The sequence below is a fragment of the Stenella coeruleoalba genome (assembly GCF_951394435.1).
Source record: "Stenella coeruleoalba genome assembly, chromosome: 1".
In the NCBI taxonomy this organism is placed as follows: Eukaryota; Metazoa; Chordata; class Mammalia; order Artiodactyla; family Delphinidae; genus Stenella; species Stenella coeruleoalba.
Genome location: NC_137169.1, coordinates 11,732,561 through 11,747,865, shown reverse-complemented (window position 1 = coordinate 11,747,865; position 15,305 = coordinate 11,732,561). Strand labels below are relative to the sequence as shown.

Here is a 15,305-nt window from a genome sequence, read left to right as displayed (position 1 = left end):
CCATCTGTTAAGATCTGAGTTCAAGCCCTCACTGAGTCAGATCTGAGCATTATAGCTTGGAGGGACAAGTCACTTCTCTCCTGAGCCCGAGTTTCTTAAATAACAATCCAGGCCTGATTGCAGGATCATTGTATGGGTGAGAAAATGGGTGTGAGAAAATTTTGTAATCTCCCCGGGATCGTGAGGAAGGTGAAGGAGGCTGGGGTACAGAATCCCGTTGCATTAGACGTCAGAATATCTGGGCTCTAGTCCCAACTGCATTCCCTAACTCCTTTAACAGTGTGGGCTCTTGTTTACAATCTGTAGCAGTCACTACAACAACAAACTATTTCTGAAGTTTCCTATTTTATCTTGAATTAATGTGACTATGCCGTTCTGTTTCACGTATCTGCGTTTGTTTTACTATAAGATTTTCCCTGTATGAGGTCACTGGACAAATACCAGTTTTGTGCATGCCATGGGCTTGCTGTGTGATCACACAGGTCCTCTGGCCTGGGGCTGCCCATGAATGAAAACAGTGAGAGGAACATATGCCTGGCCTATTTCACCATATTGCTGGGAGGGTTTGAAAGTGACAGAAAACGTCATCAAACAGGCTTAAGCCAAAGAGTCATTCATTGGGACACAAGATGGAAAAGTCCAGGATCAGGGCTCACTTCAGGCACAGCTGGATCCAGGGCTCTGGTGATGTCCCTAGGACTCGACTTCTCTCCATCTTCTGGCTCTGCTTTCCACTGTGAGCGTCCACTCTCAGGTTCCATTAACTGGCCTGTAGGAGCTCCAGGTGGTCCTATGGGGACACGAGGGCTACAGAATCCCTGACCCAGGGTTTCTCATCCATGGCACTGTTGACCTTTTGGGTGATGGTTCTTTGCTATGAGAGCCCTCCTGTGCATTGTAGGGTACTTAGCAGCAATCCTGGTCCCCGCCCACTAGATGCCAGTAGTCCCTGCCCTCCTCCCTTAAGTTGTGACAACCAGAAATGTCCCTACACATTGCCGAAGGTACCCTGGAGAGCAAAACCATCCCCTCTTCCTCTTTCCCCCATTTTGCTGTTCTAGCCTCGCATCCCTCATCCTCAAACACATCAGGGAATGAGTGAGAGCTTCCTGGTAGTTCCCGCAGAAGTCCTGCAACTCTCTCTGATTGGATCCGCCTCAGGTCGCGTGCCCATCCCTGAACCAATTGTTGTGGTGGAGGAGGGGCTGCTAGGGTGGATTGGCCAGGCCTGGAGCACAAGTCCCACCTCTAGATCTGGGCTCCAGGCTCCTGATGGAGGTGCGGGGGAGGGACAGCACCAAATAACCATGGAGGCTTCCGGAGGGGGAACGGAGGCTGGGAGAGAGAGTGGGTTTTACAGCCCACTTCCCCCTCTGGGGCTCAGTCCCCCGTTGATCTGTTGTGGGACAACAAGGCAATCTGTAAAGTTCTAGCCTCGGCTGGGTCTTTGAGGTCTCAGCGGGGCCAGGGAGATGCAGATGCGAATTTCTCACGGGGCGTATGACTCATTCATAAGGGTTCCTCTGAGACGCCATACGCTCTGTGCTTAGAGGCTTGGGTTTGCACCCCTGTGCCTCCTGGTAGGGACTCTGGTCTGGTTCGTTGCTACTCACAGAGTGGTCTGGACCAGCCTAGTTTAGGATCTGGTTAGAAATGGAGACTCGGGGGGACTTCCCTGGAGGTCCAGTGGCTAAGACTTCACCTTCCAATGCAGGGGCTGTGGGTTTGATCCCTGGTTGGGGAGCTAAGATCCCACATGACTTGCGACCAAAAAACATAAAACAGAAGCAGTATTGTAACAAATTCAATAAAGACTTTAAAAATGGTCCACATCAAAAAAAATCTTAAAAAAAAAAAAAAAAGAAATGCAGACTCAGGACTTCCCCGTGGTCCAGTTGTTAAGACTCTGCGCTCCCAGTGCAGGGGGCCGGGGTTCCATCCCTGGTCAGGGAACTAGATCCCACATGCCGCAACTAAGAGCCCGCATGCCACAACGAAGATCCCGTATGCTGCAACTAAGACCCGGGGCAGTCAAATATATATATGTGTGTGTATATATAAGTATAAAAGAAATGCAGACTCTCCCACCCAGGCCTACTGATTCAGCATCTGCAGTTTAACAAGATACCTAGGTGATTCTTCTGCACGTTAACATTTGAGGCGACCTGGGCTAGAACAAGTTTCATCTCTTTAACTCAATTTCTTCACCTACCAAATGCAACAGTAACAATCCCATCTATCTCTTAGGATTGTTGTTAGAATTAAGCAACGGTTTATTCACTTAAAACACTGAGAATCATAAATGTTCAATAAAATGTTCCCTCTTCAAGCCTTCGACCTGTAGGCCTCAGCTATCAGAATAGCACAGAATTCTTCCAACTTTGCCATCAAAGAATCCTAGGAGATCAGGGGTTGGCAAATTGTTTCTGTAAAGGACCAGATAATAAATAGTTTAGAATTGCGGGCCATACGGTCTCTGTTGCAACTACCCAACCTTGCTGTCACAGTGCAAAAGTAGCCCGATAGGCATAGCTGTTTTCCAATAAAGCTTTATTTACAAAATAGATTTGGTTTGCAGGCTCCGGTTTTCAGTAGATTAACGATGTGGGGTCTAGCATGTAGCAGTCACCACAAGAGCAAAATGTCTCCGGAGTCTCATTCTTCCTCTTGAAAGCTTGATCTGAATTTTGCAGCTTATTTCATAGCACAGCTGGGTTTATTTTAATGTGCATTTTTTTCTTCCCACACAATCTTCATAGGAAATCAGTGCTTTGGGAAGGTGCTCTATGTTTATTCTCTGTCATTACCTGCTCCCCAGCCCATCATCTTGTGAAGCTTTGCAGATAGGTGCCCCCCACCTGATGAGAGTGAGCTTCAGAGGACTGAGCCCCACGGCCTGCTGGGAATGAAGCTCCCTCTCCTTAGGAATAAAAGGGAGAGGGAGGAGTTCCTAATAGGGGTCCAGGCGTGAGGTCAGTAGTAGTAATGATGCCTCCGATCACAAGCCTGTTATTTTGTTGGCTCCCAAAGGGAAGGAGGGAGGGATGGAGGGGAGGTGCCCATTTTACAGATGAGAAAACTGAGTCTCTGAGAGGTTAAGTGACTCAGCTGCTGTCATTGCCTATCAGTGGCAGAGTTCAGAGCTCCAGCATAGTGACCGCCTTCCCTTCTGCCCTGCCATAGTTTATGCTATTAATTTGTGTCCAAGATAACGGGGGGTGTGGGAGATTGCCAGGATCGCTCTGATCCTTCACCCCTCCCTGTATCCATGCCTTTTGTTATGTAACTTTGCGGTGGCCTCCTGGGAGGAGGATGAGAGCCCTGTGGAGCTGAGCTGTCCCAGCCAGACCCAGGCTTGACCCCTAGACATATGAGTGATTCCAGCCAAAATCAGCAGGGCCACCTAACTGACCCCAACTGACCCCAGGCGTGTGAGCAATAAATACTTGTCATTGGATTCCACTGAGCATTTGTGGCTGGTTTTTGCTCAACATTATTAATTATGCTGGAAGTAGCTGATACAGTGGGTAAAAGCCTTTGTGAACGTCTTTGAGCAACAATTCTCCTCTTAGGTTTCTGTCTACGTGGGCTCATTGCCAGCTTCGCTCAAGCTTGTCAGCACACGTACAGCCTCCACCCTTTCCTGGCAGGGCCACTAGAGGAATCAGTGTGTGAGGGGGGCCTTGAGATTTCGGGATTAATGGCAGAATAACATGGTTGTTAGTCACACAGGCTCTGGAGTCAGACTACCTGGGTTTAAGTCCTGGTGCCCCATTACTAGCTGTGCAATCTTGGGTGAGGGTTTCTTTTTGTTTTGTTTGGTTTGGTTTTTGAACAGAGAATGGTTTATTGCAGGGCCAAGCAAGGAGAATGGGCAGCTCATGCTCAAAAAGCCTGAACTCTCCAAAGGTTTTCGGGAAGAGTTTTTATAGGCAAAATTTGCCAGGAGGGCTCCAAGGTGTGTAACCTTCCTCTGATTGGTTGGTGGTCAGGTGACAGGGTGCTGTTCCAGGAATCTCCGTGGCTCTGACCACGTGCTTGGGCTCAGCCTGAAGTTACCGTCCTCCACCTGGGTGGGGGCCTTAGTTCCTGTAAAAGAACTCAGAGATAGGTATCAAATTGTTATTGGGTGAGTTTTTTTTTTTTTTTTTTTTTGCGGTACATGGGCCTCTCACTGTTGTGGCCTCTCCTGTTGCAGAGCACAGGCTCCGGACGCACAGGCTCAGCAGCCATGGCTCACGGGCCCAGCTGCTCCGCGGCATGTGGGATCTTCCCAGACCGGGGCACGAACCTGTGTCCCCTGCATTGGCAGGTGGACTCTCAACCACTGCGCCACCAGGGAAGCCCCTTGGGTGAGTTCTTAAACCCCTCTGAGTCTCAGGTTCCTCATCTGCAAAGGGGGATGATAATCGGGGTTGCCAGGATTATTAAATGAGATTGAGTATATAAAGCCCTTGGATGGTACCTGGCACAAAGATTACCAAGTGCTCAGTACACACTAGCCACGGTGCCTGCATTAGACACACAATGGCACTCTAGTGGGTCACTGGCATGAGGGCTGTCATGCCCCCAGGCCAGGGGAACTCCTGCCAAGGCAGAAGGTGGAGGTGGAGGGTCACTCCCTAAGTGCCCACTCTCCCTGGCTCCCAACCACTGGTTTGTGACCTCTTGGACAAAGTCTACAGATCCTTGCTCTCATCCCAGCCAGATCCCAGGGAGTCCTTCCTGACCCTTCCTTTGCCACCCTCTTACACTCCCCACCTAGTACTTTAGATTTGCTGGAAGGGAGGAGTGATGGTGTATTTAACTCCTATGCTGCTTTAACAAATTACCACAAATAAGGTGCTGAAAACATAAAAGTGTACGTTTTTACAGCTCTGGAGGTCACAAGTCCACAATCGGTGTCACTGGGCTAAAGCAGGGCTGGTTTCTTCTGGAGACTCTAGGGGAGAATCCCTTCCCTTGCCTTTTCCAGCGTCTAGAGGCTGCCTGCATTCCTTGGCTTGTGGCCCCTCCCTCCATCTACAAAGTCAGCAGCATCGCATCTTCAGATCTTCCTCTGACTCTGACCCCCTGCTTCTGTCCTCATATCTCCTTGTGACTAATCCCTCTTAAAAGGACTCTTGTTTCTTTTTATGGCTGAGTAATATTCCATTGTATATATGTGCCACATCTTCTTTATCCATTCATCTGATGATGGACACTTAGGTTGCTTCCACCTCCTGGCTATTGTAAATAGAGCTGCAATGAACATTTTGGTACATGACTCTTTTTGAATTATGGTTTTCTCAGGGTATATGCCCAGTAGTGGGATTGCTGGGTCATGTCGTAGTTCTATTTGTAGTTTTTTAAGGAACCTCCATACTGTTCTCCATAGTGGCTGTACCAATTCACACTCCCACCAGCAGTGCAAGAGTGTTCCCTTTTCTCCACACCCTCTCCAGCATTTATTGTTTGTGGATTTTTTGATGATGGCCATTCTGACTGGTGTGAGATGATATCTCATTGTAGTTTTGATTTGCATTTCTCTAATGATTAATGATGTTGAGCATTCTTTCATGTGTTTGTTGGCAGTCTGTATATCTTCTTTGGAGAAATGTCTATTTAGGTTTTCTGCCCATTTTTGGATTGGGTTATTTGTTTTTCTGTTATTGAGCTGCATGAGCTGCTTATAAATTTTGGAGATTAATCCTTTGTCAGTTGCTTCATTTGCAAATATTTTCTCCCATTCTGAGGGTTGTCTTTTGGTCTTGTTTATGGTTTCCTTTGTTGTGCAAAAGCTTTGCAGTTTCATTAGGTCCCATTTGTTTATTTTTGTTTTTATTTCCATTTCTCTAGGAGGTGGGTCAAAAAGGATCTTGCTGTGATTTATGTCATAGAGTGTCCTGCCTATGTTTCCTCTAAGAGTTTGACAGTTTCTGGCCTTACATTTAGGTCTTTAATCCACTTTGAGCTTATTTTTGTGTATGGTGTTAGGGAGTGATCTAATTACTCAGCCATAAAAAGAAACGAAATTGAGCTATTTGTAATGAGGTGGATAGACCTAGAGTCTGTCATACAGAGTGAAGTAAGTCAGAAAGAGAAAGACAAATATTGTATGCTAACACATATATATGGAATTTAAGAAAAAAAATGTCATGAAGAACCTAGGGGTAAGATGGGAATAAAGACACAGACCTACTAGAGAATGGACTTGAGGACACGGGGAGGGGGAAGGGTAAGCTGGGACAAAGCGAGAGAGAGGCATGGACATATATACACTACCAAACGTAAGGTAGATAGCTAGTGGGAAGCAGCCGCATAGCACAGGGAGATCAGCTCGGTGCTTTGTGACTGCCTGGAGGGGTGGGATAGGGAGGGTGGGAGGGCGGGAGACGCAAGAGGGAAGAGATACGGGAACATATGTATATGTATAACTGATTCACTTTGTTATAAAGCAGAAACCAACACACCATTGTAAAGAAATTATACTCCAATAAAGATGTAAAAAAAAAAAAAAAGGACTCTTGTGATTCCACTGAGCCCGTCTGGATAATCCAGGCTAATCACCCCATCCCAGGGTCCTTCAATTAATCACACCTGCAAAATCCCTTTTGCCACGTAAGGTAATGCATTCATATGTTCTGGGATCTATGGCATGGACGTCTTTGGAGGGCTAGTATTTTGTCTACCACAGATAGGCATTGACCCTTGTATGTAACAGTGGGTCTTGTCCCTGAATCTGAGAATTTTACACTCTTGTTGAACAGAGAGAACTGTGGCTTATGTTTTACCGTTTATTAGCTAATAAAAAGTAGCTTTGATCATCCAATCACGTTCCCAAAATTTATATAGATTTGGCCCTGGGGGGGATGCTGCTGTCCAACACTATACATATGCCTCTTAACTAATTACTGAGTTATTACTGAATTACTGACCTATCTCTCCTTTCCATCTGCAGCTTGATGGTTGGGGCCCCATTAATTCTGGCCTAGAACATTGCAGCAGCCTCCTCACTGGCCTCCCTGCCTCCATTCTGGCCTGCTCCAAATCACCCTCCATATAGCTGTCAGGTGAATGCTTTAGTGTGTATATCTGACCACAGAGATCACTTCTCTGTCTAAAACCACTCTACGGCTCCCTATTGCCCTCAGAATAAAGTCCCAACAACCCTCTACCATGGCTACAAGTCCTTCCAGGAAGGGCCTTTCTCACTCTCTAGCCACATCTCTTGCCCCTCCCCGTTAGGGTGACTGACCTTCCCAGTTTGCCTGGGACAGCACTGAAAGTACCACTTCCTAGAAAACTACTCAGTGCCAGGACCACTGGTCACCCAATCCCTGCCCTGTGCCTTATGCTCTAGCAATACCTTCTGCTTGGAGATTCTTCCAAGCAGTTACCATGACTTTGCTTATGGCCTTCCCTCAGTCAGGAAAGTGACCCCTTATGTTATCCCCCAGGGTATCACTTAGGACTGTGCTGAGCTGCAAGTAACTGAAAACTGGACTACAGTGGTTAAAACAAATGCAGGTTTATTTAGTTTTTACATAATTAGACATTCAGAGAACGGTTGCTGGCATCAGATCTGCAGCTCGATGATGTCTGAGCTCGTGTCTCTGTAATTCTCTTTGCCACAAGAAGGCTGCCTTAGTTCCAGGCATCATATCCATATTCATCACAGGGCAGTAGAGCATGGTGGTCAAGAGCATGGGCTCTGGGGCCAGATTAACAAAGTCTGGATCCCAGCTCCATCACCTCCCAGGTAAATCACCTTGGGGAGTCACTAACCATCTCTAGCCTCAGTTTTCTCATTTGTGAAATGGGGATGATGTTAATAACCTACGTCTTAGGACTGTTTTGGAGATTAAGTGAGGTAATACACGTAAAACCTGTAGAACGGTGCCTGGCACAGAGTAAGTGTTCAGTAAGTGTTAGCTATCACTTTGATATTATAACTGCAAGGGACCTGGGGACAGCAAGAAGTTAGCATTTTTAGCCTCCAGTATAGAGACAACTACAAAAGGAGGAGGCTGGGAATGAAGTTTGGGTCAAGCAACCAGCAGCATCTTCTGTATTTTGGTACCTTCTGCTCAAATGTAAAGAATACATTCCACTGGGCATCACCACCTCTAGGAAGCCGTCCTGGACTCTTCCTGCCTACTCTCACTGGTTTAAGTGTCCCTTCGCCATGCTCCTGGACTGTATTCCTACCTTCACACTTACACCAGGGAACTCAGTGATCTGTTTATGGGTCTGTCTCCTGCAGAGCAGGAATCTTGTCTGGACCATCCCTAGATTCCTATGGCTGAGCTGGTGCTGGGCTCCTTGTAGGTCCCATTGCTGGTTGAGAAAATAAAGTATTTTTTGAGAATGAGCTGGACATCGTGGGAGGCCACGGTCCCCATCTCCAGGAACCAAAGTCTGATGGGGAAACTGGACAACTCATGGACCAACCAGAGGCAGCCATAGTTGATGGCTTTCCTAGGAGGACTTCAGCGGCCGGGTTGGGGATACCTCCCTCCATAGAGCAGCACATCCCCAGGAGCGCCCTGGACCAGAGACCCTATGGTCAGGGGTCGGGGGTCCCGCTTGGATGTACCTCACTGGACACTGGGTTCCTCTCTTTTCTGGACCCCTTGCCCTCTAGTCGGCCTCAGGACCAGAGGGCCCTGCCCTGAGCCTCTTGCCTGTGCATGACTGGACGTCTGCTCCTGTGATCTGGCCCAGCTCTTTCCTTCTCTGGGCCTGAGCTGCCCTGCCTGTCTAGTGCAGTGCAAGCTTTCCCACCTCTGACCTGCTGTGACTATGTGTGGAAGCCATTGCGGTCTGATCAGGGCCCGGTGGTTCACGGCTTATGAGATGTGCGGGGATGGGGCAGGTGTCTGGTGTGTCCTTAACTCATATTCCCTCAGGCACCAGGTGGCTTCCTGGGGGTGCCCCCTCCACCAGCATCCCCAGCAGCTCCTTCCAAGGCCTAACCAGGCTGGCTGAGGGGGATCTCTCATTGCACCCCTGGTATGGAAACGGGCAGCCCCTAGAGAGCCCGGGAACCCGCAGGGGACGCGCAAATCAAGAACACAGGTCGCTTGAGGGGAAAGGAGGTTTATTGTGGTTGCCGGGATTTGCGGCCTTGGCTCCCAGGGATGAATCACAGCTGTAGTTTCTGGAGAAGCAGAGAACAGAGTGAGGGACTCTGCCGGGTGTGAGGCTCTGCCGGGAGGGTAGGAACATGGCCGGCAGCCCCGGGCCTTGACAAGACAGGCTTGCCTCTGCCCGAGGGGTCTGGCCCTCTCGGGCACTTCCGACCACTGTGCAGGTGAGCTCAGGATACCTCCTGCTCCCAGGGTGGAAGCCCCCAGCCCAGGGTGACTCTCTGTCCCCGCACCCTCAAAATATAGACGGCCATCCATGCTGCCCCCTCTCCTGTGCTGGGGCCACGCTTCACATTTGGGGGCACTGGTGGGAGCCTGGGCTTGGGACGGAAGTATTTGCTGATGGATGAAAGGGTGGGGAAATGAATGGCCGTTTGCTTCACTGCCCCTGACTCAAGGCTGCCTGCAATAAGCACGAGATCAAAACTTCTGGAAGGAGTGAGTGAGTAAATGGAGTGAGTGAAAGAGTGAGTAGGGGAGTCAGTGAAGGAAGGGCGAGGGAGGGTGAGGGGCGGGTGGAGAGGAGGGGGCAGGGGAGGCGCACCCACCTCGTCGATCCAGTTGTTGTAGGCGGACACGCGGGTGAAGACCGTGGGCTTCTTGAGGGTGTTGCAGCTCAGCCCGGAGCCGAAGCTGACGATGCCCCGCACCTCCCAAGAGCCGTCCTTGGCCTGGCAGTTCAGTGGGCCGCCCGAGTCCCCCTGTGCCAGACGGGGCGGGCGTCAGAGGGAGGCTCGGGAAGCAGGAAGGTCAGGGCGGGGCATATGGGTAGCCCCTGTTTTGGCCTCAGCGTGTCCATAGTGAGGGAGGCAGAGAAAATGTGGTTTGTGGGTAACTTGGCCTTATTCTGGGGGGCCCTGGGGTGTCAGACTAGGTCTTGCTTTGCTGTGTGATCTTGAGGTGTTGAGAACCCTCTCTGTGCCTTGGTTTCCCTAGCTGTTCAGGTCACCGCACCTAAGACTCTGAGCTGCCCAGAGGGATGAGCATGCTGGGAGCCGTGTAGGAGACCCGAGAAAAGGGAAGAAAATGCAAGTGGGGAGAGGCTCATGTGTTTGAAAACGGGACAGTCCCCGATTGTCCTAGATGTTTCTTCGTTCTGTGTCAGACTCCCTGAGGCTTCTGTCTCCCTGGACCAACGGAGCTGATGGTATGAAGGAACGTGTGCCCGGACTTCACCGAAGTCTCTTCTACCTGTGTTAGACTCACTTAGTCCTCATAGCAGCCCTGTGCTTACTACCGCTCCATTTTATGCATGGGAAAACCGAGGTTCAGATAAATCAAACAGCCTGCCCAAGGTTACACAGCTATGAAGTGGGGGGCTGGGACTCGGACTCAGACTCACATTCAACTTTCATGCTCTGGCCACAGTGCTGGTGGGGGAGGGGAAGGGGGACAGCGGCAAGTTTCTCCTGAGCCTCTTAGGCCCAGCCAGGGCTCAGTCTCCCCCCAGGGAGAGGGGGTGGCGTCTCCCCACTTCTCACTCCTTTGCCCGCCTCACTGCCCCCTTCCATCTGGCCACCTGCAGTAGGGACGTGGGGCAGCGCCTCGACACTTACGTTGCAGGCTGAGATGACACCATCACCCCCGGCGCAGACCATGGTGGTCTTCACATTGTTGCCCCACCAGTCTTTCTGGGAGCATGTGGCGTGATCCACCACGGGCTGCAGGCCCTGCTGCAGCTCGTCAGCGATGGGGCCGTTGGCTGGAGAGAGAATGGGTGGTGACCGGGCGGTCAGCCCAGGCAGCCTCAGCGCCAGCCCAGGCCCAGGCCTTCAGGGAACAGAGGGCTGGATGGGGCTGGGCCATGACCGGGCGAGTTCTGGAGAGACTTTGAGGGACCCACACACAGGCCCTTAATTGAGAGGCGAGACTCTGAGCCAATGGTCCTGAACTGTTTGGGTTAGAGACCCCTCCAAGGGCAGGGAAGGCAGAACCAACCCATAGAAAACCCTTAAGAAATAACCACTGAGTTATCTTTAATTTGGGTTCTGGGGTTTTAATTGCCAATGGTTTCCCTGTAGTTCTCTGCCTTTGGTGTCACACACTGAAAGGTCTTTCTCACCCCCAAACTTTCCAAATTGTAGAGGATCTGCATTTTCATCTAAGTATTCTGTAGTTTCATTTATTTGCATTTAACCTTTTAATTCAGTTGGAATTTACTTGGGCGTGTGGTATAACATAAGGTCATAAGATCTAATCCCCGCCCCAAGATGGTTAGTTTCATTTATTTACTAGTCACTGACATGACACTTAGTATGTGCCTAGCCCTGTTCTAAGCCCTTGACAAATTCTAGTCCATTTAATCCTTATAACACCCTTTATATGCACTTGTTAGAGTGTCTGCCGCATGGTATATGCTTAATAAATATTAACCATTATTACAAAATTAAAAAAGATGTGAAGATGTTAAGGCAAAAAGGAAAGCGGTGGGCAAATGTGGGTGGTGTGCTTATCACGGGAGCTGCTTCCTCCAATAAGACACTCGTGTTTGGCCAGGGGCTATACTCACTCCAGAGACGGCCCCAGCCAGTGACGTAGCAGGGGTAGTCCTGAGGCAGCAAGGAACCCTCCTCTGGCAGGCAGGCTGGCTGGATGGTGTCACTCAGTTCCACGGGCTCCGCCAGTTTGATAAGGGCAATGTCATTGCTGGAATCCAAAGTGGAGGTGGTGAATGGCAGGAGGGCCTGCTCCCCCAAGCCAATGCTAAGAGGCCCAGGCTGTGAGTTGGGAGTCGGGCCAAGGGTGAGCAGGGGTCCTCCATAAATATCCTGGACCTCCAGCTTCTTACTGGCAGACAGAGATGCCGGAGGACCAATGATCTGCCTTCTAACCCCATCACCCGCTCCTGTAGGTGTAGCTTCTTCCCCTTCCCCCCCACCCTGCGCCACCTTGTGTCTTCACATCATGAAAGGCTTAACAGAGGGGAGACAAGAGCAGAAGCCTTCTGAACCACTGCAAGGTTATGTATCAACTGAAATTCAGCTAAGCAAATTGGAAATTATAACGATAAAAACACTTGCGGATGCAATTTTTAATGTTTTCGTGTCGCCAGAATGAAAATGGACAACCCTAGAGAGAGCCTGGTTTGATTTCTAGTTCTGCCATGTACTGGGCTGTGTGACCTGGGACACATTCCTTAACCTCTCTGATCCTCGGTTTGATCCTCGGTTCCTTGTCTAGGGCTGTTGTGAGGATTAAATAAGAGATGGCATGTAAGCTGCTTATTACAATGCGAGCATGCATCAGTAAAGGTGACTGCTGGCTCATCCTCGGGCTGAGAGACTTCAGGTAATATACTGGGTGAGCCTCAGGATCCTTATTCCCTGTGTACTTTCCAGAGACCCTTGGCCAGTGATGGGTATTGGAGGGGTGTCCACCTCCACTTAGCATTTTGCCATTTTGCGTAAAGTCATCATCTGTTGGCTGTTCAGGCTAAGGATGGGGTCCAGGGACAGGCTCCGGCCGCATCTCAGGGACGCCTCCTTCTTCTGAGCTGCTCCTAGGGGGCTGTGGGATGGCCAGCTGGGCACTCACCGAATTAGGAAGGAGCTCCACTTCTCGTGGACAAAGATGGTGTCCACGCCCATGAACACGGAGCCTTCCTCATTCTCCACCTCCAGGTTGTTCTTCCCCAGGGCCACGCGGTAAGTCAGGGTATTGCTGGACAGAGCAAGGGGACCGGGTCAGGGTGGCCTCCTGTCCCCACTGGCCGGTGGGGTAGAGGGGGACGTTGGGTCTTTAGTGACCCAGCTTTGGGGCCACCGTGGGACTTGTTCGGGGGAAGGGAGTGTTCATCCCATTGACCCTTCCCAGGGCACGGGGTAAGGACCCTGGTCTTGGAGTCAAGTCCACTTTGACTGCTAGGTGGGTAGGCTCGGCTTCAGTTCTCTCACCTGGAAGGTGGAGATAATCTTGGAACTCACCTGCCAGGGCTGCTGTGAAGATGAGCTAGTCCACATGCTGCTGGCCTGCATTCTCTCTCCTGCATTCCTCTCTAACTGCCTCTTCCTCTCCTCTCACACAAAATGCCCCGCCACACCAGCTTCCACTTTATTTCTCAAACCTACCAAGTGGGCTCCCTCCTCCGGGCCTTTGCATCAGCTGTTCCCTCCACCTGGAACACCTTACCCCCAGACCAATGACGTCTTCCCTTATTTCCTTCAGGTCTTTGCTCAAACAACTCCTTTCAAGAGAGATCTTCCCCCGGCCACGTCATTTAAAATAGAACTCCTCATACTTTTTATTCTCTTTCTGCTTTATTTTTCTTCATTGCCACTTGCTTTGTTATATATTTACTTGTTGAATGGTCTGTCACTCTGTCTTCCACTAGAATATAAGCTCCCTGAGAGCACAGACTGTGTCCTCACTGCCGTGTTCCCTGGCGTATAGTAGGCGCACAGTAAATACTTGTGGAATGAATAAATTAACAACTGAGTTACTGGATGGGAGTAGCTTATTCAGCCCAGTGTCTGGAGTGTGTGCTCAAGAAAAGCAGCTTATCAGGCTCCTGTCCCCGGGCGAGGGTGGGGTGTCTGGGCAGCATCCCGTTCACCTGATGCAGTGGGCAGCTGTGAGGACGTGACTGGGGGTGATCAAGGTGCCACCGCAGGTGTGCCTCCACACGCCATTCTTGAGGTACTGGAGGGAGATCTGGGGGAGGATGGGGAAGGACCACGTGTCAGCCCCCAGGGACCTGCTCCCCACCCACCTCCACCTCGCCTTCCCCACCTGCTGCAGTGCGCTTACCTGCCAGGGCCAGCTGTGGGGAACGGCGTTGTCTCCGCCCACCACCCGGGCTGATAGGTTGGGCCGGAAGATGGGGACCCCGCAGCTGGAGGCTGGGGATACAGGAGAGGAAGAGCACAGGTGAGCCAGGCCGGCATCGCTTTGGGGAAGGGGCAGGTGGAAAGAGCGCACATTTGGGGGCTGGGCAGACATGGGTTTGACTTTTCCTGCATGGCTTTGGGGAAGCCATCGAGTTTGCTGGGCCTCAACTTCCCTTTCTGTGAAACGGGAAGACTAGCGCTAACCTGGTAAGTTCGTCCTGAGAATTTAAAAAACATGACATAAATAAATGACAACTAAGAAAAATTAGATGACGCAGGTAAAGAATTGAGCAAAAGACCTGGTATAGAGTGAATGTCGAATCATTGAAGGAAACCCAAAGTGGCTGGCTTGTGTGTGAGTGCCCAGGTACACCTGTGTCCTTCAACCTTACCCTGCTGTCCCTTTTCAGGCCACAGCACAGTGTGGGTGTGTGAGCACTGAATCTACAGAATTCCAGACTGTCATAGCTGGGGAGCTGTGTGGCACAGTCAAGAGCGAGTGCTGTGCAGTGAGGAAGACCCAGACTCAAATTCTGGCTCTACCACTAACCAGCCATGTGATCTTAGATACCAAGATATGGAGCATCACTGAGCCTCGGGGTCCTCATCTGTAAAATGGGCATATTAACAGACCCCGCCTCTCAAGGTTGTTGTAGGATCAAATTGGCTCCTGATCGTCAAGGGCTTAGCACAGTGCTCGACACAGAGCAAACATGGGGTACACAGGAGCAGCTATTGTTATCATCACTGTTGTTATTAGCTGGAGGACTCTTAATCAAGTGCTCTCACTTGCCAGAAGAGCCAGTGAGCTTTAGAGAGGGGAAGTGGCTTGTCCAGGTCCCGCCAAGAGAGAGGGACATTCGAGCCAAGTTCCTGGATTCCCAATCTGGGAGGTCACCAGCATGGCGGGGGGAGCAAAGAATCCCCAAATGAGAGATGCTGATGCTGGGAAAGGTAGGCCCTGAGGCCCCCCGGGGTCACCCGGGATGAGGCGCCTTCTGCGTCCCTGGTGCTTTCCATACCTCATGGCTCATCCTCACCCTGGGGTGAGGAACATGAATCCTATTTTGCAGATATGGAAGCAGAGTCGCCAAGCAGGCCAGTGGCTCATCCGACACACAGCTGGTCAGTAGTAGCTGAACCCACGTGGGACCCCAAAGCTCCTTTCCTGAAGCCCTGGAGAGCAGAGGGTCCCTGACCCCAGCCTTGTCCCCGGGAGGCCAGCCCAAGCTCACAGCCCGCTGGCTGCCGCTGGTCCCCAAGCCACAGCTTACCGTAGGCCAGGAGCACTGTGAAGACGCTGACGCCCAGCATGTCGTGAGTGCCCGGGATCGAGTGGCCGTCGCGG

The 15,305-nt window shown here is 50.7% G+C and overlaps 1 protein-coding gene across 1 annotated transcript; it reads right to left on the bottom strand.

The window, feature by feature from the left end:
• Positions 1–9,127: 9,127 nt before the first annotated feature.
• Positions 9,128–15,279, bottom strand: CTRC (chymotrypsin C; the record flags this gene model as incomplete). Its single annotated transcript, XM_079945958.1, has 8 exons — positions 15,232–15,279; positions 13,878–13,969; positions 13,684–13,781; positions 12,666–12,791; positions 11,641–11,777; positions 10,688–10,833; positions 9,680–9,832; positions 9,128–9,142 (listed from the first exon to the last, which is right to left on the bottom strand). The coding sequence occupies exons 1-8, from the start codon at positions 15,269–15,271 to the stop codon at positions 9,128–9,130; spliced, it is 807 nt and encodes a 268-aa protein (XP_079802084.1). The 5' UTR covers positions 15,272–15,279.
• Positions 15,280–15,305: the final 26 nt, after the last annotated feature.